Genomic DNA, 26,188 nt, shown 5'->3' with positions numbered 1-26,188 from the left:
TGGGTTCAAGGTGAGGGATCCTAAGAAAATCCCAAGGCCAAGGCCTATAGAGTGATAGGAATAACATGTGCTTCAGTAAGATTGTTTTTTTGGTGTTCATGGCCATGGTTGTCAGTTGTTCGGCAGGAATGGAACGTAAATCACAGAGGATAGATGTTGTGGTGGCAGCAAAATACTTGGGTGTACAAGATTTGACTGCAGAAGAGTTACAAGATGCTTTGAACATGTCTCGTCCTCCCAGGCTACTGCACTGGAGAAGGATCAGAAAGGCCTTCAAATGTTTTTACATTTTTTCACCAAGTGCTATGAATTCATACTACAGAATAGTAGGCTGATACATAGCCAACACAGTAGGTGGCGGCATGCACCTATAATATTTGTTTGCAGACTGCCATAATACCAAAGAAGAAGAAGGTTTTCTCACCACCAAATAAAGTCGGGAGAGGAAGTCCAGTCGCGGGTAGTGGGAGAGGATGGAACTAGGGGAAACTGGGCCGACATTCTTCTAAATTTCTTATCTGATCTCAATACATTTTCTGTTCCCAAAACTAGAATCTATTAGGAACACAGTGCACACCCTTACAAAAATATACCTCACCAAAAATCAATGTCCGTGGACGTTGAAGTCAAGGCCGGTCTGGACCTCACCAAATCGGAACCAAACATAGAAATCTATGATTGGTTGTTTATTTGGTCCACACCAGACCAAAAACCAATGTCCGTGGACGTTGAAATCAGGGCCGGTCAGGACTGCACTAAAGAAAGAAGTCCAAAAAGCGTAAGTGTCGGTCCATGCTTACTGAGGTGTAGCCTACAGTGTTGCCTGAAATTTTATTTCATGAACGGCCATACAGTGGGGGAAAAAAGTATTTGATCCCCTGCTGATTTTGTACGTTTGCCCACTGACAAAGAAATGATCAGTCTATAATTTTAATGGTAGGTTTATTTGAACAGTGAGAGACAGAATAACAACAACAAAAAATCCAGAAAAACGCATATCAAAAATGTTAGAAATTGTTTTGCATTTTAATGAGGGAAATTGTCATAGTCATCACACACGTTCACACAGCGTAAACAAAGGGAAACATTGTAACTTAATGTTTTTAGGGATATGTTGAGAATTACATGATGAAAATGTATCTGTGAGATAAGATGATAATTAATACCTTTTTACAAATAGTTTTTTTGTGTGTGTTGGCTATTTAGAATTGTATAAGAGTAGCCAAGTCAGTTGAATGAGAGAGACGCACCAGATAGACTATTTTAAATCTTCAAGGTTTCAGACTCCCTTCATTCTTCTCAACATACCATATCCAGGTCCCATGGTTTAAGAGGGTACACTACACTACTAGACCATGTGTGTTGTGGTTTTTCACTATGAGCTAAAGGGGTTTAAGAGGGTATTAGGCCTACGCGTTACCATTGCAGTGCGAGTAGTCAATGTTGCATTAAGTGAGTACAATGTTTTTGGTTACTTTACCAGAAAAATGGTGGGACACAGACCGTTGTAATACATTGCAACAACTATCATTCTTTCATGTTTCACTACATGCTGCTAGTACAAAATCATGGTATTTTTTTCATTGTACTACCATGGTTCGTTTGTGTACCATGGGTGTTTTTTTGGTCACTACCATGGCAGGAAAATACCATGGAACTGGTGCAAATACCATGGTTTTTTCCTGCCATGGTAGTGACCAAATAAACATGGTATTTTTTTAATTGTACTACCATGGTACATTTTTGTAAGGGCATGTAAACTTCACAGATGAGGTGTTCCCTAACGGAAATATGCAAATACATGCTGCGTGCCAATAGGATCTCACTAGCTCGTGCTTGGCTTTGCCCACCTCCTTCTGCTTATTCTGCCCACTATGCTTCATTTGCTCCCACTGTAAACGACACAGATGAACTATCTTGGGTTAGTGGGTTAGTTATAAATATCTTTGGTGAAGCACTAATCTGATCCTGTCAATTCATTTCATGTCTGTATCAGCAAGTATCCCCCACACATGACATGATAACGAAGACATAAACATGTGAAGATATGTAATCGAAACACTGATGAACTTGGGATCATTGCAAAATGTGTTGTTTACTCAAGAATTCATCAGCTGCTAGCATGTGGTTAGCTAGCTAAAGTACATTCAGACTGCTAGCTAACTAGCTGTTGTAACAATATACCTTTCGTTTTAGCCTGTCTAACATGTCTATAGTTAAGAGGCTTATTGTTAACCTGTTTTGTTATGAATTTTATGTCCAAATATAGCTTCATATATAAGTGCTATTTTGGAGTTTTAGCGACAGTCAGCTAATCGTTTTGCTAGCTGCCACCATAGTAACTCTAGTGGTTTATCTTTATGGTTAGCTAGCCCAATAATAACAATGTTGCCAACTATTTTTAAAGAAAAGTAGCTGTTGGTTGCTTAATTTGTCGCAAGATGAAGTCATGATGTAGTACTGACGAAGTCATGACGTAGTAGTGATGTCATTACGTTAATTTGCACACGTGCATTAAAATCTTTATTTTTATGCTTATGCTGTTCCTCAGTCTCTCAAGTAATGATAAATTCTCTAAAGAAAAAATAAATAGAATGTTTAAAGAAGAATAAAAAGGAACCAATTAAATAATTAGACAGCACACACAAAAACAGTAAGATAGATAACTTTTTAAAATATATTTTGAATTGTTATTATTTATGCCTTGGAGAGCTGTGGTGCAGCAGCCTGGAGAGGACCTAGATGTGGGGGAGGGAGCGGTGGGAGGAGGGGGAAGGGGCGCAAGTGAGGGGTGCACACAGCAGCAGCCGGCAGAGGTAAAGCCGCTAGCAGCACAGTGGAGCTCAGCCGAGCAGGCACACACACAAACAGGGAAGTCGCTAAATCAACCAAAAGTCACTGGGGCAGCCTTAAAAAGTAGCAACATTTGTTTATACTCATTTACCAATAAAAGTCGCTAGAGGGGTATGAAAACGCACTTAATCTACCGACAAAGTCACTAACTTGACAACTGAATAACAGTTACAGTTCATATAAGGAAATCAGTCAATTGAAAACATTTATTAGCCCCTAATCTATGGATTTCACATGACTGGGAATACAGATATGCATCAGAAAGCCAGTCAGTATCTGGTGTGACCACCATTTGCCTCAACACGTCTCCTTTGCATGGAGTTGATCAGGCTGTTGATTGTGGCCTGTGGAATGTTGTCCCACTCCTCTTCAATGGCTGTGCGAAGTTGCAGGATATTGGCGGGAACTGGAACACGCTGTTGTACACATCAATCCAGAGCATCCCAAACATGCTCAATGGGTGACAAGTCTGATGAGTATGCAGGCAGAACTGGGACATTTTCAGCTCCCAGGAATTGTGTACAGATCCTTGCGACATGGGGCTGTGCATTATCATGCTAAAACACGAGGTGATGGAGGCGGATGAATGGCACACAATGGGCCTCAGGATCTCATCACAGTATCTCTGTGCATTCAAATTGCCATCGATAAAATGCTATTGTGTTCATTGTCCGAAGCTTATGCCTGTCCATACCATAACCCCGCCGCCACCATGGGGCACTCTGTTCATACCGTTGACATCAGCAAACCGCTCGCCTCACAACCGCAAAGCCATACATGTGGTTTGCGGTTGTGAGGCCGGTTGGACGTACTGCCAAATTCTCTAAAACTACATTGGAGGTGGCTTATGGGAAATTAACATTCAATCATATGGCAACAGCTCTCGTGGACATCCCTGTGGTCAGCATTCTAATTGCACGCTCCCTCAAAACTTGAGACATCTGTGGCATTATGTTGTGTGACAAAACTGCACATTTTAGAGTGGCCTTTTGTTGTCCTAAGCACAAGGTGCACCTGTGTAATGATCATGCTGTTTAATCAGCTTCTTGATATGCCACACCTGTCAGGTGGATGGATTATCTTGGCAAAGGAAAAATGCTCACTAACAGGGATGTAACCAATTTTTGCACAAAATTTAAGATAAGCTTTTTGTGGAAATTTCAGGGATCTTTTATTTCAGCTCATGAAATGGGACCAACACTTCACATGTTGAGTTTATATTTTTGTTCAGTGTATATCTGCAGACTGCAGTAACTATGCTGCACTTACTACACACTGCACCCACTGCCATTGAGGGTACTTGTAACAGTCAAGGGGCCAGGGTTCCGGTCTTGAAGCACGGTTTTGACTGCTCCTACTGTTTTTCTTCGGTACTGCATTTGAACTAACACCCGGCCCAGAAAGACAATTTCCATAGGGCCACATAGAGAGGTCAGATTGGAAAATGCCTAATAATTTAGTCATCACCTTTGTGCACAAAACATCCATTGAATTATTCAAGTAATTGTTGCTGTTTGACAGGTGTTTATCAAAAGGAAACCACCAGAACACTATCCCTCACAAGATAGACCAAAAACAGTGAATAAAGTAATTGTTTGATTGAAGCTGTTTTATCATAAACTAATGATTAATTACATGTTGACTAAATATTTTATGTTGCCCTTTCCTGATATGATTGAATAAATTCTGACTGCTGTTTCTAGGTTAGTCTTTGTAGCTGAATGCATTGTTAATTCCCCCCAAAAACATCTCCATTACCATGCTGTTTCATTCTGTGTATCTCATTAATCATTTACATAAATGTCTGTGTGTGCTACCTTGTGGTATTTTTTCCTGTGTTGACAGTTGTAATGGTCAAAATAACAAGCATTGCAAATGTATTTATATATTTTATTTCTTTGATTTTGGTCTAGTTGCCAGTTCCCACATCAGAAACCGTGTACTCTGCAGGGTTTTCTCTCTATATAATATTACTTGTTGATGAAAAGAAAATCATATGATGTAATATACAGTACCAGTCAAAAGTTCGGACACACCTACTCATTCCAGGGTTTTTCTTTATTTTTACTTTTTTCTACATTGTAGAATAATAGTGAAGACATCAAAACTATGAAATAACACATATGGATGTTTTTGTTTATATTTAACTAGGCAAGTCAGTTAAGAACAAATTCTTATTTACAATGACAGCCTACCCCAGCCAAACCTGGGCCAATTGTGCGCTGCCCTATGGGACTCCCAATCACAGCTAGATGTGATGCAGCCTGGATTCAAACCAGGTACTGCAATGATACCTCTTGCACTGAGATGCAGTGCTTTAGACCACAGCGCCACTCGGGAGCCCAAATCATCTAGTAACCAAAAAAGTGTTAAACAAATTAAAATATATTTTATATTTGAGATTCTTCATGTAGCCACCCTTTGCCTTGATGAGAGCTTTGCACACTCTTGGCATTCTCTCAACCAGCTTCATGAGGTAGTCACCTGGAATGTATTTCAATTAACAGGTGTGCCTTGTTAAAATGTTTTTGTGAAATTTCTTTATTTCTTCATGCGTTTGAGCCAAATTAGTCGTGTTGTGACAAGGTAGGGGTGGAATACAGAAGATAGTCCTATTTGGTAAAAGACCAAGTCCATATTATGGCAAGAACAGCTCTAATAAGCAAATAGAAATGACAGTCCATCATTAAATTAAGACATGAAGGTGAGTCAATCCTGAAAATTACAAGAACTTTGAAAGTTTCTTGAAGTGTAGTTGCAAAAACCATCAAGCGGTATGATGAAACTGGCTCTCATGAGGACCGCCACAGGAAAAGAAGACCCAGAGTTACCCTTGCTGCAGAGGATGAATTCATTAGAGTTAACTGCATCTCAGATTGCAGCCCAAATAAATGCTTCACAGAGTTCAAGTAACAGGGTGGCAGCGTAGCCCAGTGGTTAGAGCGTTGGACTAGTAACTGAAAGGTTGCAAGATCAAATCCCTGAGCTGACAAGGTACAAATCTGTGTTCTGCCCCTGAACAAGGCAGTTCTGTTCCTAGGCTGTCATTGAAAATAAGAATTTGTTCTTAACTGACTTGCCTAGTAAAATAGAAACAGAAAAATGTTAACATCAATTGTTCAGAGGAGACTGTGTGAATCAGGCCTTCATGGTTGAATTGCTGCAAAGGAACCACTACTAAAGGACACCAATAAGAAGAAGAGACTTATTCCCAATGTGAAGCATGAGGTGTGATGGTGACACTCTTGGTGATTTATTTAGAATTCAATGCAGGGTAAAAGACTAAGTCCATATTATGGCAAGAACAGCTCTAATAAGCAAATAGATGCTGGTTAACCAGCATTGCTTCCACAGCATTCTGCAGTGATACGCCATCCCATCTGGTTTGCGCTTAGTTTATTTATTTTTATTTGACCAGGCAAGTCAGTTAAGAACAAATTCTTAATTACAATGACAGCCTATTAGGGAACAGTGGGTTAACTGCCTTGTTCAGGGGCAGAACAACATATTTTTTGTTGTTGTTGACCTTGTTAGCGCAGGGATTCAATCCAGCAACCTTTCAGTTACTGGCCCAACGCTCTAACCACTATTTGACCAAGAAGGAGAGTGATGGAGTGTTGCATCAGATGACCTGGCCTCCACAAACCAGATGACCTGACCTCCACAAACCATCTCAACTCAATTGAGATGGTTTGGGATGAGTTGGACCGCAGAGTGAAGGAAAGCAGCCAGCAAGTGCTCAGAATATGTGGGAACTCCTTCAAGACTGTTGGAAAAGCATTCCAGGTGAAGCTGGTTGAGAGAATGCCAAGAGTGTGCAAAGCTTTCATCAAGGCAAAGGGTGGCTACTTTGAAGAATCTATGACATAAAATATATTTAGATTTGTTTAACACTTTTTTGGTTACTACATGATTCCATATGTGTTATTTCATTGTTTTGATGTCTTCACTATTATTCTACAATGTAGAATAGCCTGCAAGGGGGCTTTTCTGGACCACTGCTGAGTTGTAGTGGTCTTACTGGTGCTTTTACAGTTGCCGAAACATCACCCAAGTGGGTACTACATTTCAGTAGTGAATGATCCAGCCTACCTATGGAGGAGGAGCTGTGACTATCGAAGACGACCAGGTGCCTGTTGAGGAGCTCTGTGGCCTGTCAGTCAGATGTCTTTACCTCCCTGCCTGGCTGTACCATCTATGCTCCCTGTTCACAAGATACTACCTTTCTGAACTGCCTATCATCTGAAGATGTGGAAGGCCATCGCCCAAATACTGCAAGATCCCTATATTTGTTTTGATAAAGATGCACTATGCAGAAATCGCTCTGCCATTTCTTGGGTTCTAAAATTCGAATAGTTAGTCTAATTAATGTGACCAAACAAGCAGTCATTGTGTAGAGAATCATTGTAACATCTACACCGCTGTGGAATATCTTTTCCATAACCAAAAATGTTGTATTTTCAGCTGTTTGAAGCCGGTGTATAAAACCAAAAGTAAAAGCAAAAACTAAACTTAAGAACGGGAAGTATAGAAAAAGTGCACATAGAATAGATCTACCGCTTCTTAGACTTGCTTTAAATGTCAATGAAAGATCTATTACTTACATTTTAATGTCAATTTGGTCAGATCACCCAAAAAGTTACATATTGTAGCTTTAAATTGTTTTTGGTTTATTTTGTTTTTAAAGCGACTTTGAAATTCTACTTGGAATGAAAGCGTTAGCTCTAAAATAAATATATTATTATTATTATTATAATACCTAGCTACCAAGAAGCCATTTCAGACTATGAGTCAAGTTATCTTAGCTGGTATGCCTGCTAAGTTGGTAGACACATTCCTTTCAATCTTTTACCCAGATTTTAGCAAAGATGCAGAGACACATATTTAGTTTCTTTTAAAAAAACAGGAGGATACAGACACCTCAAGAGGTATGCTTAGATATGCAGAAAACTATATTTTTTTACATCGAATTAAGCATAATGATTATGGCTCTAGATAGCAGGAAAAGGCAGTTTTAGGTGTTTGAAAAATGCTAAATTCTCCAACTTCCTGACTGTGGGCGGCCACCTCCCCAGCCATCCTCATGTAATTTATGCCCCCTCAGATTTTTTTGGGGGGGGGGGGTGCATGACGCCACTGCCTGCAAAAAATAAACAAGCTTTGGAAAACAGTCGGCTTGTTTTGTAGGCTACCTCTCTTTGCACAATGACAATTATACAACGACCCCGCCCTCTTTGTCGTCTGATTGCGCCTGCTCAGTCCGCCCCTCTGCTTTCTCTTTCTCCTTCACTCTGCCCTATTGCGTGAGACCCAGACCGTTCTGAAACTCCGTGCATCGCCCTGCAAACTAGGTAGGGAATTCATAACACCAACGATATTTTAATCTCGGCTAGTGGAGTGATACTGAAATAATATTTAACTTATTTGATTGTTGTTTAGATGGCTGAAAGTGTGGAAGCGAGAGTACAGTGTGGTAGGCTACAGGATAGTAGGGTTTCAGGACAGGCCAGGCCTGACTGTCTGACAACTGCATAAGTCTCAGCACTTTTAGATATTCAGGCATTACAACATTCGGACAAAGTAGATATCACTAGGCTATGTAGGTTAATTATAGGCTATGAATAAACGGATTATATTGCCTATAATACATTTGACGCTAACTAGTGAGCATTGCTCACGGTATTTCACGTTTAGTGCCAATTACAGTCTCAGAATTTCAGCAGAATATTACATTGTAAATCAATTAAATTGTAGATTTTGTGAATTGTAATTTTTTCCCCAGAGTATCTGGTTCTAGCACTATAGTTTTTTGCAAACATGAGCAATGCATTGAACTATGAACAATGGAGACCTAGGCTAGCCATCTTTCTATTCCAAAGGGCAATATATATGAGCCCATAAATTACGCCCTATATAATCTAGTGTCAGTGTTTTTATAAAATGTTTTGTAAATCTGAATTCCCATTAACAGCATGGTTTGTGCCCCAGATACAAAGAGGGTTAGGTTTATCCTCGTGTTGGCACAATGCTCTTTACGCACGCTGGTTCTGATGTAACACGCAGCAATTCAATAATCCATGGCCAGAAGGTCGGCCCACAACAGAAATGAAAGTGAATACGATTTGGAATTTCAAGTCATTGTGAAAAAAAAAGTAATCACAGTAAGTGTGGTTGTACGATTGCACAATAGGTGTTTTCCTATTTATAAACCCCTGACAGCCTCTTGTCGCTCTCCGAAGTTCTGAAATCCAATTGCACCTATGGACAGCAAATAATGATCCAAGCCTTGCTTCTTTTTCTGGTAGTGTCTGAAGCAGTAGGCCTAGTCCTTTTAGTCATTTTAATAAGCCTGAAGAGAGTAGGCCTATAGCCAGTGATAGTACGTTCAATGGTAAAAGAACGCTGTTAATCACATTCTAGGTTCCTTGGCTACCTATAGTGTTGAGCAGATTAATATTTAGCTCCATGTACACAGGCTGAATATCAACCCCTATAGGAAAATGGCTGTCCTGAAATGCCTGGCAGGAATTTACATTTTGGTCATTTAGTAGATGCTCTTATCCAGAGCATCTTACAGGAGCAATTAGCTTAAGTGTCTTTCTCAAGGGCACATCAGATTTTTCACCTAGTCGGCTCGGGGATTCTAACCAGTGACCTTTCTGCTAGGCTACCTGTTGAGTAGGCCATGTGGTAGCCACAGCTAACCCATGCACCACTGTATATTCAGGCTATAAATTCACTAGGTGTAGCCTAATTTGACTGCCTTCGACCTTATCTCACACGCACACATTCCACATAACTAATGAGTAGCAAAGCAATATAAAATAATGGTTTTTAAAGGTGCAATATGCAGAAATCGCTCCTCCATTTCTAGGATGAAAACATTTGAATACTTCGCCTAATTTCAGTTTATGTGACAAAACATGCAAGTGTAGAGAATCATTGTACCATCTAAACCGCTGTGAAATAAATTTTCAATAACCAAAAAGTATTTTCAGCCGGTCTACAAAAAGGAAAGTAAAAGATGCAAAAATTAAACTTAAGCATAGAAGTATTTCACATAGAACAGATCTACCGCTTCATATACTTGCTTTCAATGAGAAATCTATGTGAATTTGGTCAGGTCGTCCAAAAAAGTACATACTGCAGCTTTAAGCCATTTATAAGCAGACCTTAAGTAAAGCATCACCCTCGCCTGTCCCTAGTGTCATGAACCGGCTCGTAGCCCGTAACAGAGGGAGACAACATGGCGATAAGGAATAACAAAAATATATTTATTAACTGAAGTAACCTATATACAATAAACAATGCTGTGTGTGTGTGTAGTCAGTAGTGTAAGTGATTGGTTGCGTGCATAGATGTGATAATGAGGGGTGTTGAAAGGTGCACAAACAAACAAACAAACAAACAAACAAAAATGCCACATCCAAAATCCAACAGTGTGTCTGCATGGATAGAGTCTCCTCAATGAATCAGGAAAAGGTGTATTTATCCCGGCACAAACCCGAGCCCAGGTGTGTCCCATTTCGCTGACGACCCTCCCAGCTCCGCCCACCGACATCCTAATAAGGAAAACAAGATCAAAGAGAAAGAATATGGCAGACAGGGTGGGAGGGTCGTCACACTAGTCTGTCTTCATCACCAAAACAATGTCTCTGGGCTGGCATGATAATAACTTTTGCAGCTGACTGATATCCCCAACAGTGGTGCTTCTTTTGTTTGAATAGCATAAAGACCCAGGAATACAATGGTGAATACTGGCTGTCTGGTATCTACATTTCGTTATGTTCATCTAGTCATTTGGGTCAGCCATGTTGTTCTCTGAGTGTGCACATGTTTTCCTGTTCTGTGCATAGCTGATTTATGAATGTCCTTGTGACCCCTGGAGATCAGTGAATGTGCGTTTGACATTTGTTTGGGGGACAGGCTAGTGAAGGGGTCAGAGGAGGCGAGTGAGTGAGTGAGTGAGTGAGTGAGTGAGTGAGAGAGAGAGAGAGAGAGAGAGAGAGAGAGAGAGAGAGAGAGAGAGAGAGAGAGAGAGAGAGAGAGAGAGAGAGAGAGAGAGAGAGAGAGAGAGAGAGAGAGAGAGAGAGAGAGAGAGAGAGAGAGAGAGAGAGAGAGAGAGAGAGAGAGAGAGAGAGAGAGAGAGAGATGGGGGAAGTGAGGAAGTCAAGAGAGAGGAAAGTAGGAGTCAAGGGTGGTGATAGGAAAGAGTGTGTGTCTATGGTGGTGTGGGTTGAGTAGGAGTGACGAGGTGTGTGTGAGGATAGGGTAGCAGGAGGTAGAGGGGTAAAGCACCCATTTCAAAATGGCATGGTCATATGAGGCATGGTGTCAAGTCCACCTGGGTTATTTATAGAACAGGGGTCAGGGGGAGAAGGGGAAGGGGGAAGGAGAGGGTGAGGAAGCTGGGAATAAGGGACTGAGTAAGGAGGAATGGAAGTGAGAAGGGGGGGTGTAAATGATAAAGACAGATCCCAAACCGTGCTGGGTCTGCAGAATGCCCCCTGTCATAAAGTCCCTGAGCATAGACAACAGCACTGAGACAGACAGAGGACAGGATTGCTCTCATCTAATCACTCACATTATGGAGTGAGGTGTGTGTGTGTGTGTGTGTGTGCGTGTGTGCGTGCGTACGTGGTAGTGAGTGAGTGAGTCTAAAATCCCAGTGACACCAGGGTAACCATCACCACGGAAACATATCATCCACCTCACCACTGTGTCCCCAAATCACCAGATGTTCTCGGTACCACAGTAAGGTGTGTGTATGTTACCAGATCATCAGATGTTGTCATAGGTGGTGTGTGTTTGTCATCTATACAGCCCTGGGCCCTTTGGGTGATAAACATATCAGCAGTTCTCTTCGGGCCATAGAGCACTGCTTTATCAGTGCTGAGGACACACCCTCTGGTTCAGTATTATAAGGTGTCCACCCACTCTGCCCAGAGTGGGTGAAAACGTGCTTTGGTGATGTCATTTCACTTCCTTATGTTATAAAATACATTTTACCAAGACAAATATGATTTTTCATTTTCTGAATCATTCAATGGGGTCTTTCTCTAACATATCATTTAAAGCTGCAATATGTCACTTTTTGTGCGACACAGCCAAATACACACAGAAATGTTAGTTATAGATCTGTCATTTTCATTGAAAGCAAGTTTAAGAAGCGGTATATATGTTCTAGGTGTGCTATTTCTATGCTTCCTTTGCTTAAGTTTTGTTTTTGCTTCTTTTACTTTCGGTTTTGTACACCAGCTTCAAACAGCTGAAAATACAATATTTTTTGTTATGCAAAAGATATTTCACAGCGGTTTAGATGGTACAATGATTCTCTACACAATACTTATTTGTTTTGTCACAAACTGAAATTAGGTGAACTATTAACATAGGGAACATTTAACATTATATCCAAAAAGTTGGATTTCGTAACCTAATACATTCAATAATAAGCACTGAGCTCTGTTGACAAAGCGGTGCAGCTTTCTCGCTGAAACTTTCGAGGATTTTATATTTTGTGGACCTTGTCTTCCAAGTTGATTCTGCTCAGTGCTCCGTTTTCACAGAGATATTTGTTTTTGTGAGAAGTCCTCCAAAATGATCAGGAACTTCCTATTAATATGAACAGTGTATACTAAAATATGAAGAAATTCGAGAAGAAAGATGAGGAGTTCAATGGTAAGCCTGTCAGGTGCCTTAATTCTTGCACAGCATCCAGCCTAAATGCTATTTTCCTGATTTTTGGCCACTTTTTTCTCTGGCCTCCATTGATTTAATCTCCCTAATCTTTATCACACTACAAGGGTAAAAACACCAACACATTTCTTACGGATTATGATAGAGACATGAGGTTTGGACCACTGGTTTTCTTAGAGGATTATCGACACAATTAACATATTATTTTACCATTGGTCAAAAGATGGGTTTTTGATTGGACACCCTAAGTATTAGCCTAATGGTTACAGGCCTTGCCCTGGAGACGTGCACATGGGGAACTGATCATTTTAAAAATAGTTTATTTATTTCACCTTTATTTAACCAGGTAGGCTAGTTGAGAACAAGTTCTCATTTACGACCTGTGACCTGGCCAAGATAAAGCAAAGCAGTGGGACACAAACAACAACACAGAGTTACTCATGGAATAAACAAAACATACAGTCAATAACACAATGGAAAAAAAAGTCTATATACAGTGTGTGCAAATGAGGTAAGATAAGGGAGGTAAGGCAATAAATAGGCCGTAGTGGCGGAATAATTACAATTTAGCAATTAAACACTGGAGTGATAGAGACTGGAGTGATAGATGTGCAGAAGCTGAATGTGCAAGTAGAGATACTGGGGTGCAAAGGAGTAAACAAATAAAAATAAATAACAGTATGGGGATGAGATAGTTGGATGGGATATTTACAGATGGGCTATGTACAGGTGCAGTAATCTGTGAGCTGCTCTGACAGCTGGTGCTTAAAGTTAGTGAGGGAGATATGGGTCTCCAGCTTCAGTGATTTTTGCAATTCGTTCCAGTCATTGGCAGCAGAGAACTGGAAGGAAAGGCAGCCAAAGGAGGAATTTGCTTTGGGGGTGACCAGTGAAATAAACCTGCTGGAGCGTGTGCTGCGGGTGGGTGCTGCCGTGGTGACCAGTGAGCTGAGATAAGGTGGGGCTTTACCTAGCAAAGACTTATAGATGACCTGGAGCCAGTGGGTTTGGCGACGAATAGGAAGCGAGGGCCAGCCAACGAGAGCATACAGGTCGCAGTGGTGGGTAGTATATGGGGCTTTGGTGATAAAACGGATGGCACTGTGATAGACTGCATCCAATTTTCTGAGTAGAGTGTTGGAGGCTATTTTGTAAATGACATCGCCGAAGTCAAGGATCGGTAGGATAGTCAGTTTTACGAGGGTATGTTTGGCAGCATGAGTGAAGGATGCTTTGTTGTGAAATAGGAAACCGATTCTAGATTTAATTTTGGATTGGAGATGTTTAATGTGAGTCTGGAAGGAGAGTTTACAGTCTAACCAGACACCTTGGTATTTGTAGATGTCCACAAATTCTAAGTCAGAACCGTCCAGAGGAGTGATGCTGGACGGGCGGGCAGGTGCTGGCAGCGATCGGTTGAAGAGCATGCATTTAGTTTTACTTGCATTTAAGAGCAGATGGAGGCCACGGAAGGAGAGTTGTATGGCATTGAAGCTCGTCTAGAGGTTAGTTAACACAGTGTCCAAAGAAGGGCCAGAAGTATACAGAATGGTGTCGTCTGCGTAGGTGGACCAGAGAATCACCAGCAGCAAGAGCGACATCATTGATGTATACATAATGTGTCTACATAATATATATAATGTGTTCTGTCAAATGTGAAGAGCTCAGAGGAAAGTGATAGTTTCATTGCATCAGACGCTTTAGAGTCACTCACAGTGGTGCATTGACTGATGATAACCATGCCAGTATAAGGCATGCAACTAAGAGACCGCTTCAGCTATCCTTTCCAAATCCACTACCAACAAAAGGCAGCACCTACAACTCGATATGAAAAACACAAAGATGTCCAGTCCAGTTAAGCCAAAGCAGACCAACCTCACAGTACACCCACCACTAGCATTGTTGTGAAAACAGTGAGAGATTGCATGCCTAAGTCTTCTGTCCTTCCTTGTGCTCTTCCCCACATCTGAAGAGTCATGTCAGACAAAGGAGGAGAGAAGGCGAGACTGGTGAGGAAGGAGGAGGCGAGTCCAGCAGCACAGGCCATTCAGAACAAAGGAGCTCCCTGTGCACCATGTTGCCATAAGGGTGAGTGAGGGAGGTGGGGAGAGCAGGAGGTGGGGAGACAAAGATGTCATCAGGGTCCCCTGGACTGTCTCAATAGATTGATCAATCTATCATTCAGATGTTACGGATGTTTAGCACGTATTACAAACACAAATGTCAGAGAGTACTTAAAGGGATACTTCGGGATTTTGAGTCAGATTCACTTTTGGATGCCATATTTATGTCTCTGTGTGCGGTTTGAAGGAAGTTGCTAACTATTGCTACCACAATTGATAACTAGCTTTAGCACAATGACTAGAAGTCTATGCTGCCCTACCAAGCAAAAAGACAGTAACTGCTCATTTGGTCGAAAATGTGTTAATGTAATTTTTGCTACATTAAATACACGCTTAATCATGTGGACAAGTATCCTGCCTCTATTGTATTGTGTTTTGGAGGAAATGGGCGTCATGTTAGTAGTAACTGCCTAAAGTTACTGTTAAACCAAGGTAAAAAAAAAGTTTTTCTCAGTTCCACACTATCAGCAGTTACTGCCTTTTTGCTTGGTAGGGCAGTTTGGGTATCTGTTAGCAGGCTTAACGAAACTACCTCTAACTTTCTTCATAATGGACACAGAGACCTAAAAATGGTATCCACAATTTCATCTGACTCTTGGGAAGTAGTTAAAGGGCCCCATTGTCAATATCCTGAAGTATCCCTTTAAGAAACACTGGTCTGTTTCCCACTCCCAACAGTCCTGGTCTCTATTCCTTCACAACTATGGATGTGTGAGGACTTGATAGGTAACATGATACGTTACAAGCCAGTAATCTGAAAGGGCATATATTTAAGTGGTCATTGAGGAAAAAAAAACGTACATTTTAGTCATTTAGCAGACGCTCTTATCCAGAGCGACTTACAGTAGTGAATGCATACATTTCATACATTTTTTCTCCATACTGGTCCCCCGCGGGAATCGAACCCACAACCCTGGCGTTGCAAACACCATGCTCTACCAACTGAGCCACACGGGACCTTGAAAGGTGACAAGGTTAGGAAGGTATTAGGAGTGTTGGGACAGCGCCTAGTCACCATCAAGAGCAGAAAGAGACACACTGCCACAGCAAAGTCACCACACACACACACACACACAACACACACACACACACACACACACACACACACACACACACCGGTCTTATATCAAAGCAGAGACAAAGGGGACCCTGGTGACATTATAAAAGCTAGCATAGTGCAGTTGTGTGCAGTGGTGATAGTTGTTGACCAGCCAAACTCTGACTTAGGCTTACTGTCATTCAATAGCGCATAGTGGCATACTAGCGCGAGTGCTGTGACGTATACTGTGATTGCTATATGGCATACATCTTCTTCCACATCTTCTTACGCTAACAGCTTCAACGCAGGCAGTTAACTACTAACAGCGCTGATTTAAGCAATGAAGTGGCAGGCTTTTAAAGGCACAGTTCACCCCAAAATCAAACAGACTTTGATTTAGGGCAAACTATTCCTTTAATCTTAAGGTGGCCCAAATCAGGCTGTGCCATGTGGTTTCCTATTTAGAGAGATGTTTACCTGGTATAGCAGGGGTCAAAAGAAAAGCAGTCCCTCCCTCGTGTAAGAGTCAATCCCATTAAGTTAAACCGTGCTAGCTAGCGGTTTGATAATAGACTGATTCCATGAATAAATGGAGTTAAACCAATTGGCTGGGCTAGAGTGGGGATGTAGGGGGGAGTGAAAAGCAATATATCACAGGCCCAGTAGACCAGATCAGGGCTACTGTAGCTGGCCCGGCCGTCAGTACTTGACAGTACATTGATTTTACAAAGCACACCTTTATAAAAGAGAATAAGATTCCCAAATTTAGCTCAGTGACAAGGCTCCAACACAACTTTGGAAACTACTTTAGTATTATGCAATGAATTTGCCATTCATACTGAATAGCCGAGTATACTAATGTGAATATTATTTAGGACACCGTCAAGGATTGTGTGAGCACCTTACCAAGAGGAAGGCATTAGTGGGCCTGTAGATCCACTAGTTAGTAGACCCTGTGTGGTGTATGTTGGTGTGTGTGTTTACTTCTGTTGAAAAACCTTCTAGAGCAGCGTGTGGTGTGTATGACGGTGAATGCATAGATAGATGCTGTGTGGACACTGTGTGTAGGCCTAGATGCTGTGTGAACACTGTGTGTAGGCCTAGATGCTGTGTGGACACTGTGTGTAGGCCTAGATGCTGTGTGGACACTGTGTGTAGGCCTAGATGCTGTGTGGACACTGTGTGTAGGCCTAGATGCTGTGTGGACACTGTGTGTAGGCCTAGATGCTGTGTGGACACTGTGTGTAGGCCTAGATGCTGTGTGGACACTGTGTGTAGGCCTAGATGCTGTGTGGACACTGTGTGTAGGCCTAGATGCTGTGTGGACACTGTGTGTAGGCCTAGATGCTGTGTGTGTTTGTTTGAGTTCAAAGCCACTTTACTAGAACACAGCTGTGTTCTGTGTGAAGTTATAGATAGGTGCTGTGTTGGACCTTTTCTGCGTAGAAGTGTGATGTGTGCTGTAGTGGGCGCTCCGTTTGACCAGCCTTTTGCCTCCTGTGAGTTAAAGAAGTGATGTTGTAGTATCAGAGATGCACCCTAATGTGTCCATCGCTCTCCACAGTCGCCATGGCAGTTCCTCCTGCATACTCGGACCTGGGAAAAGCAGCCAAAGACATCTTCGGCAAGGGCTATGGTGAGTCATCAAATCACCCCCTCCACCACCACACACAAGGAGAAAGGGAGGAGACACCTGCATATTTCATGTCTGTACGCTCTTAGGATAACGTCAACATCTGTCTCTCTCTCTCTCGCTCTCTCTCTTTCTCTCTCCCTCTGAAACTATAAACCTCAGCTGGTCATCCAGGACTGTGTGACCTCTAGCCTTTGATTTACAACCGTCAGGGGATGGGGGCTGGGACTCTGTGTGTTTAGACGAGTTTCATCCTCAGTCATAATGAGTCAAACAGTGCCTCGTCATCTTTCTTTCTTACTATTAGATCAACTTTTCTGCAAATGTTCTTTTTTTCACAACTGTGAAGCTTGAAAGCTTGGATGACCCTCATTGAAAACAGTCATGTAAATTATGTATCCAATAACGAAGGTCCAAATGTGGTTTGCTCCTCTATTTTTAAAATATACAGTATATGATATATGCCATTTAGCAGATGCTTTTTATCCAAAGTGACTTTAATCCTGGTGTTGTAAGTGCCTTGCTCTACCAACTGAGCCATACAGGACCATGAATAGAGACATATTTTTTCTCTTCCCCCTCTTTTTCTCTCTAGGCTTTGGAATCGTGAAACTGGACCTAAAGACAAAGGCCCAGAGTGGAGTTGTAAGTACAACCTCTCTCTCTCTCTCTCTCTCTCTCTCTCTCTCTCATATTTTAGGATCACTCTCTCTCTCTCATATTTTAGGAGGGTAATTATTACATTTAGGCTTCACTCGATCCGAGTGACCCATTCATTTGAGTGTTTGCATGTGTGTGCGTGTCGTCTGGCCCTGTAAGCCTCATGTCTAGGCCCTAGTGCCTCAGGGCTGAGCAGGACAGTCAAAATGGCTGACTCACTGTCTGTCTGCTGGTGGTGTTTGTGTGTGTCTGTCGGAGAGTCTGGCCGACTGTTTAACTCAGCTTGGTACATCACTGTCTATCTTACTGGAATCTCCTTATACGTTCGAACAAAATGGATCCCGCTCATAGCATTGTTGTTTTCTGAAACTGTCAGTTGTCCTCTCTTAAAAGTGTTAGGGGTATCATTACTCTGTGCAGGATTATTTAGGTTGGTGTGTGTCATTATCTTCATCTAATTTTCACCTGTACACATGTTGGATATGTATATTTCCAGTTTGGATAACTAATCTAACTCTCCCTCTGACTAAATTCAATCACCAAGAAGACTCATGAAATACACTTTACTTGGACTTCTCCGAAAACTGAACCTTATCTTGTAAAATGAGAGATTGTACAGCTCTGATTCACAGTTCAAACACATTGGTGCAGAGTTGGTGTCTCTGGTATACAATATGTAAATGAGAATCTTATCTTCTTTCTGAAAGAGTGGAAAAGTGATTGAGTGTGAATACCTGTGTGGTGCTGACTTAACTCTCTGCCTCTCTCTTCCTTTGCCTTTTTTCTGCTTCCTCTCTGGACTTCCATTGTCAGATGGTAAGGGTGTGTGTGTGTGTGTTTGTGTGGAGCAGGCTTTCTTGCAGCAGTGTCCCAGCTGATTGATACCATTCCCCCTACACTGCTAAAACTATAACATCATTAACTCCTCTCCATAGACACACACACCTTTAGAGTGGTCTAAGTGGCCAGGTTACTGCTCTATAGGTTACTGGTTACTGGTCGGCCAGTGACTAGATGACTGGCTTGACCAACAAACAGGGTCTCTTCCCTCAGCTCACAGCCTTCTCCTAGCATCATTTCCCCACTCACCTCTCCATGGATTCCCCCAGTGTCTAACACAGTGGTCATCAACACTAGATTTGGTTCCAGCTCAGCACTAACACACCTGATTCAACTACTAAAGGTCTAGATGATTAGTTGATTAGTTAAAGCAGGTGTACTGGGTGGAACAAAAGCCTGGACACTGTCCAGGACCAATGTTGGTGATCACTGCTTAAGGGTATCTACCACTACTCAAAATAGTAGCTACTGGCTATAACAAGTCATGCAAACCTGAGAGGAATTGCTGTTTCTCTCTCTTTATATATATCTTTCTCTCTTCAGTGAGGAGTATGCTAAGCTCTCGTTAAGACGACTCTTCTGTATCAGTTCCCCTTCTCTTTTCTCTCCCTTGCTCCAGTTTCTTCTGCTGTGCTCTCTTACTTTTCTGCTATTAACCATCCCTCATTTCCCCTCTCCTTCTCCAACCCCCCTACCTCCTCTCTCTCCCGCCCCTCTCCTTCTCCAACCCCCTACCTCCTCTCTCTCCCGCCCCACTCCTTCTCCAACCCCCTACCTCCTCTCTCTCCCACCCCTCTCCTTCCTTCTCCAACCCCCCTACCTCCTCTCTCTCCCGCCCTTCTCCTTCTCCAACCCCCCTACCTCCTCTCTCTCCCGCCCCTCTCCTTCTCCAACCCCCCTACCTCCTCTCTCTCCCGCCCCTCTCCTTCTCCAACCCCCCTACCTCCTCTCTCTCCCGCCCCTCTCCTTCTCCAACCCCCCTACCTCCTCTCTCTCCCGCCCCTCTCCTTCCTTCTCTCAGGAGTTTGCAACCTCAGGCTCCAGTAACACAGACACAGGGAAGGCAGCAGGTAACCTGGAGACCAAGTACAAGGTGAAGGAGCTGGGCCTGAGCTTCACTCAGAAATGGAACACAGACAACACCCTGACCACAGAGGTCTCCATGGAGGACCAGGTGAGTTTGAAACCAGTTCAGCCTAAAACCAGGTCACATTACACTTAACCATCCCCTGACAGCACTTGATATTGACTAATTCAATGAAAACGGGTATATATACGCAACGTTTGAAAGTCAGTACTATTATTAACCATATTGTTCATATTGTTTTGTGTCTTCTGTTCAACGATATGTGATATACCTCCTCTATCCTGTATGTCTGTAGCTGGCTAAGGGCTTGAAGCTGGCCCTGGACTCGTCGTTTGTGCCCAACACTGGGTAAGCTGATCACTCACTGATCAATCTTTACCTCCCCGCCTAATCTTTAGTAGTGCACATGAACATGAAGGATTTTGAAATAATCACAGCACCAGTATTGATGTAATACGGCCCATAATGTCACATGAAGCCTGACACCCTCTCTACTTTAATCTGGCCCCTTCCTCTCTGTCTGCAGTAAGAAGAGTGCCAAGCTGAAGACTGGCTACAAGCGCGACTTCATCAACTTGGGCTGTGACCTGGACTTTGACATGGCCGGCCCCACGGTCCACGCTGCTGCCGTGCTGGGCTACGAGGGCTGGCTGGCCGGGTACCAGATGGCCTTCGACACAGCCAAGTCTAAACTGGCCCAGAACAACTTTGCCCTGGGATACAAGGCTGGGGACTTCCAGCTCCACACCAACGTGTGAGTACCACAACTCCTAACCCTAACCTTCATTTCTACCCCTAACCACTACCCCTGACCCTAACTACTACCCCTAACCACTATCCCTGACCCTAACTACTACCCCTAACCACTACCCCCAACCCTGACCCTAACTACTACCCCTAACCACTACCCCCAACCCTGACCCTAACTACTACCCCTAACCACTACCCCTGACCCTAACTACTACCCCTAACCACTACCCCTGACCCTAACTACTACCCCTAACCACTACCCCCAACCCTGACCCTAACTACTACCCCTAACCACTACCCCCAACCCTGACCCTAACTACTACCCCTAACCACTACCCCCAACCCTGACCCTAACTACTACCCCTAACCACTACCCCCAACCCTGACCCTAACTACTACCCCTAACCACTACCCCCAACCCTGACCCTAACTACTACCCCTAACCACTATCCCTGACCCTAACTACTACCCCTAACCACTATCCCCAACCCTGACTCTAACCTAACCACCATCCCCATCCCCAACCCTGACTCTAACCTAACCACTATCCCCAACCCTGACTCTAACCTAACCACTATCCCCAACCCTGACTCTAACCTAACCACTATCCCCAACCCTGACTCTAACCTAACCACTATCCCCAACACTGACTCTAACCTAACCACTATCCCCAACCCTGACTCTAACCTAACCACTATCCCCAACCCTGACTCTAACCTAACCACTATCCCCAACACTGACTCTAACCTAACCACTATCCCCAACACTGACTCTAACCTAACCACTATCCCCAACACTGACTCTAACCTAACCACTATCCCCAACACTGACTCTAACCTAACCACTATCCCCAACACTGACTCTAACCTAACCACTATCCCCAACCCTGACTCTAACCTAACCACTATCCCCAACCCTGACTCTAACCTAACCACTATCCCCAACCCTGACTCTAACCTAACCACTATCCCCAACCCTGACTCTAACCTAACCACTATCCCCAACCCTGACTCTAACCTAACCACTATCCCCAACCCTGACTCTAACCTAACCACTATCCCCAACCCTGACTCTAACCTAACCACTATCCCCAACACTGACTCTAACCTAACCACTATCCCCAACCCTGACTCTAACCTAACCACTATCCCCAACCCTGACTCTAACCTAACCACTATCCCCAACCCTGACTCTAACCTAACCACTATCCCCAACCCTGACTCTAACCTAACCACTATCCCCAACCCTGACTCTAACCTAACCACTATCCCCAACCCTGACTCTAACCTAACCACTATCCCCAACACTGACTCTAACCTAACCACTATCCCCAACCCTGACTCTAACCTAACCACTATCCCCAACCCTGACTCTAACCTAACCACTATCCCCAACACTGACTCTAACCTAACCACTATCCCCAACACTGACTCTAACCTAACCACTATCCCCAACACTGACTCTAACCTAACCACTATCCCCAACACTGACTCTAACCTAACCACTATCCCCAACACTGACTCTAACCTAACCACTATCCCCAACCCTGACTCTAACCTAACCACTATCCCCAACCCTGACTCTAACCTAACCACTATCCCCAACCCTGACTCTAACCTAACCACTATCCCCAACCCTGACTCTAACCTAACCACTATCCCCAACCCTGACTCTAACCTAACCACTATCCCCAACCCTGACTCTAACCTAACCACTATCCCCAACCCTGACTCTAACCTAACCACTATCCCCAACACTGACTCTAACCTAACCACTATCCCCAACCCTGACTCTAACCTAACCACTATCCCCAACCCTGACTCTAACCTAACCACTATCCCCAACCCTGACTCTAACCTAACCACTATCCCCAACCCTGACTCTAACCTAACCACTATCCCCAACCCTGACTCTAACCTAACCACTATCCCCAACCCTGACTCTAACCTAACCACTGACCAGCAGAGGTTGCTTTCTCCATGCGTTTCATTATTTCTATTACTTCTGTGTTACATTTGCCAACTGACCAGTCATGATCCACCAGAAGTTAATTTAAAACCTATGTAGCACCGTACTGAATAAGCCCATGATGTTTTGTCCTCTCAGTAACGATGGTACAGAGTTTGGTGGCTCCATCTACCAGAAGGTGAACTGCCACCTGGAAACAGCCATCAACCTGGCCTGGACGGCCGGCAGCAACAACACACGCTTCGGCATCGGAGCCAAATACCAGCTGGATAAGGACGCTTCCCTGTCTGTGAGTACCACAACCACACAGAACCACATACCTGTCCATAATGCCAGGACTAGAACCACACAACCAGCCAAATGCGTGCTTGTCTCACCTCTGTGTCTGTCTGTCTCCCCCTGCAGGCCAAAGTCAATAACGCCAGTCTAATTGGAGTCGGCTACACACAGGCCCTCCGGCCAGGTAACTCAAATCACCTTAACCTTTACCTGTATCTACCAGATGCCGAGCTAATCCTTTTCAATCTTTGTCATATGAAGAGAAATTACAGATAAAACGTATCGGTGCTCATCGCCCATTGGACATAAACATTACACAACAAGTTGGAAATCACAAATTCAACAATGAGTGGTTTTGAAGGAATCAGTGGCTAACTGCAAGCATTGCAAAGCAACTCTAGCCTGCTATTCAGTGGAGTGGGTGTGTGGTCCTGGGTTTAAGGGTTTCTTTTCCAAGCTTAAAAGGATAACCATTCACATGCCATGGGCCAGAAAAGGTTGAATACATTGGCCATGCTGTCAATCCAGCATGACTTCTGCTGCCTTCAAAACAACTGGGAAATCTCAGACTTCAGTGAGTTCAAGACAACTGGGAACTTGAAAAAAAAATAGCTCTGACTGGGAAAATGTGTTTTGTATGGTCATCCAACTCGGAATTCCAAGTCGGGAACTCGGGCCTCTTTCTACAGCTCCGACCTGAAGATCATTGACGTCATGATTCGACCTTGTTTTTTTCCCAGTTCCCAGTTGTCTTGAAAGCACTATTAATCCAGAGAATGCACTATTAATCCAGAGAATTAATCCAGAGACTTTGATGACAAAGTTTTATGACAAAATTTGCCCACAAGGATCGCCACGCCACCTTCCTGTTCAAGTGAGCACAGCACAACAAGGTGAGACCAAACATTTCTTGTATGCTGGTGCATAAATTTCGGGGCTCCCGAGTGGCGCAGCGGTCTAAGGCACTGCATCTCAGTGCTGGAGGCATCACTACAGACCCTGGTTCAATTCCAGGCTGTTTCACAACCGGCCGTGATTGGAAATCCCATAGGGCAGCGCACAATTGGCCCAGCATCGTCCGGGTTAAGGTTTTCCCAGGGTAGGCTGTCATTGTAAATAAGAATTTGTAGAGAAATGTAGTCATCTAATATTGTAAGAGCTTTCATTGTCTGCTTATATGCACCCTTTATTTATCCTCCGGTTCTGACTTTGTGCACAGGGATAATACTGTAAGAATGGCCCATGTTCGAATTCTGTCGCTGTACATTTCAAAAGTGCTGAACAAATAGTTATATTGAATACGTCCGTCTTAATGTCTTAATCGAAATGACGGATTCTCTCTTATCCGCTCGTCGTCCCCTTATGCCATAGTTTGTACATCTCAATTGTCAGTAGTAACCAGATTTTTAAGCAAGTCAGCCATATCAGCTATTCTTTTTTAAAGGCAGTAAATGAGGCTGAATGAACTGTTTCGCTGCCAGACAAGGCTCCGTTGATAGGCAGGTGTAGCAGTGGTAAGAATTCACTCCATGGTGCTAAAAAGAAAGCTCTGCAGTTGGGAAAGCGTTATGTAGGCCCTAACAGTCTGTGGGCAATGTTATATTGCAATTAATGTATTGCATCTAAGATTATTTTTTTGAGTTTGCCCCAAGATGTACATGTTAAAATCGCCACTGTTTCAGCATGATAATGCACAGCCCCATGTCGCATGGATCTGTACACAGTTCCTGGAAGCTGAAAATGTCCCAGTTCTTCCATGGCATTCATACTCACTAGACATGTCACCCATTGAGCAGGCTTTGGATGCTCTGGATCGAAATGTACGACAGCGAGTTCCAGTTCCCACCAATATCCAGAAACTTCGCACAGCTATTGAAGAAGAGTGGGACAACATTCCACAGGCCAACTCTATGTGAAGGAGATGGGTCACACTGCATGTAGCAAATCATGGTCACGCCAGATACTGATTGGTTTTCTGATCCACCCCCCTAATCTATTTTAAATATATCTGTGATACACAGATGCATATCTGTATTCCCAGTCATGTGAAATCCATAGATTAGGGACTAATGAATTTGTTTCAATTGACTGATTTCCTTATATGAACTGTAACTTAGTAAAATCTTTGAAATGGCATATTGCGTTTATATTTTTGTTCAGTATATATGAAAGGAGTAGTACTTTCTGTGTTAAGACTGGTGTCTCTCTCTCTAGGAGTGAAGCTGACTCTCTCAGCTCTGATCGATGCAAAAAACTTCAATGCAGGCGGTCACAAGGTTGGCATGGGCTTTGAGCTGGAGGCATAAGGATGGAGGGAAGAGGAGAAGGGGATGAGAGAAGAGAAGGACACCTGACACATCTCCACCTCTGTATGCCACACACACCTCCTGAGTCTTTTGGCCATAACCCTCTGAGACCTCCAGTACTGTTGAGAACCCAGTTGTTTTTTTGGTTCACCATCTCTCTGTATCATCTCCTTAGCAATACCAGTACGTAAAGAAACATTACAAACCCTTTCACCAGATAGTATACTACTTATGACTACTTCATATAGGGCTCTGGTCCAAAGTGGTGTAATATATGGAGAATATGGTCACAAGTCAACCTTGTGTTCTACTTCCTCCCTAAAAGCAGACATTTCTCCTTTTCTTTGTGAGATGGGGTCGTAAGCACCTTTTTAGTAGGGTTTTATTGTGTGGTATAATTTCACTTTGCCTGAGATCATGTATTTAATTTACTTTTGACTTGAATGAGATTGACAGTAGACTTTGTCTATGTGTGGTACATTCTATTGAGTCTATCAAAGCCAGCAGGGAGTTTATTTGAAGGAACAACTTATTTTTACATTTCATGATGTTCCCCTGTCCCAGACATATAGACCTTTACAGGCCTTTCTGTGGGCGGATGATCACTTTCAGTGACACAATGATACGAGCATACTGGAATAAAATGGGTACCGGTAGTTTAGAACTCTATTAAAAATAGGCGACTGGTTGATTTCCTTTTTCCAAATTCTCTTCTTGTGGTTCAGAGTTTTGAGAAGACATAGAGCCATGTGTGGATATTTTCCAAACCTCTTTGTCATGTTTCTTTTTTGTCTTTTCATCTTTGAATTCTATCTACCACATTATGTAATGTTGTGTCTGTGCTCGGAAGAGGGAAGGTTGTTGATAGTTGAAACCTCAAACTGACTTTAAGGAATAAAGAAGATTGTCAAACACTTTGAGTGTCCTGTATTCACAATTATTACGTATCTTTGT

General features: G+C 43.0%; 1 protein-coding gene across 2 annotated transcripts; it reads left to right on the top strand.

The window, feature by feature from the left end:
* Window positions 1–8,123: 8,123 nt before the first annotated feature.
* On the top strand, window positions 8,124–26,148 carry vdac3 (voltage-dependent anion channel 3). Of its 2 annotated transcripts, NM_001139621.1 has the most exon segments (10): window positions 8,148–8,204; window positions 14,522–14,637; window positions 17,276–17,347; window positions 17,940–17,989; window positions 19,866–20,018; window positions 20,227–20,279; window positions 20,458–20,685; window positions 22,788–22,938; window positions 23,055–23,112; window positions 25,143–26,148. In NM_001139621.1, coding segments are annotated over 8 exon segments (852 nt in total). In that variant the 5' UTR covers window positions 8,148–8,204; window positions 14,522–14,637; window positions 17,276–17,280; the 3' UTR covers window positions 25,235–26,148.
* Window positions 26,149–26,188: the final 40 nt, after the last annotated feature.

This window comes from Salmo salar, chromosome 20 (genome assembly GCF_965601325.2).
Source record: "Salmo salar chromosome 20, fSalSal1, whole genome shotgun sequence".
Taxonomy (NCBI): domain Eukaryota; kingdom Metazoa; phylum Chordata; class Actinopteri; order Salmoniformes; family Salmonidae; genus Salmo; species Salmo salar.
Note: the sequence above shows the minus strand (reverse complement) of the source record. Positions and strands in the feature narration are given on the sequence as shown.

Excerpts from the sequence above, each read along its gene's own strand:
- vdac3 (XM_014161403.3), top strand. The coding sequence starts at position 17,281 with ATGGCAGTTCCTCCTGCATACTCGGACCTGGGAAAAGCAGCCAAAGAC. Across the intron at positions 20,686-22,787 it reads TTCCAGCTCCACACCAACGT|TAACGATGGTACAGAGTTTG; the intron begins GTGAGTACCACA and ends TTGTCCTCTCAG. Across the intron at positions 23,113-25,142 it reads CACACAGGCCCTCCGGCCAG|GAGTGAAGCTGACTCTCTCA; the intron begins GTAACTCAAATC and ends CTCTCTCTCTAG.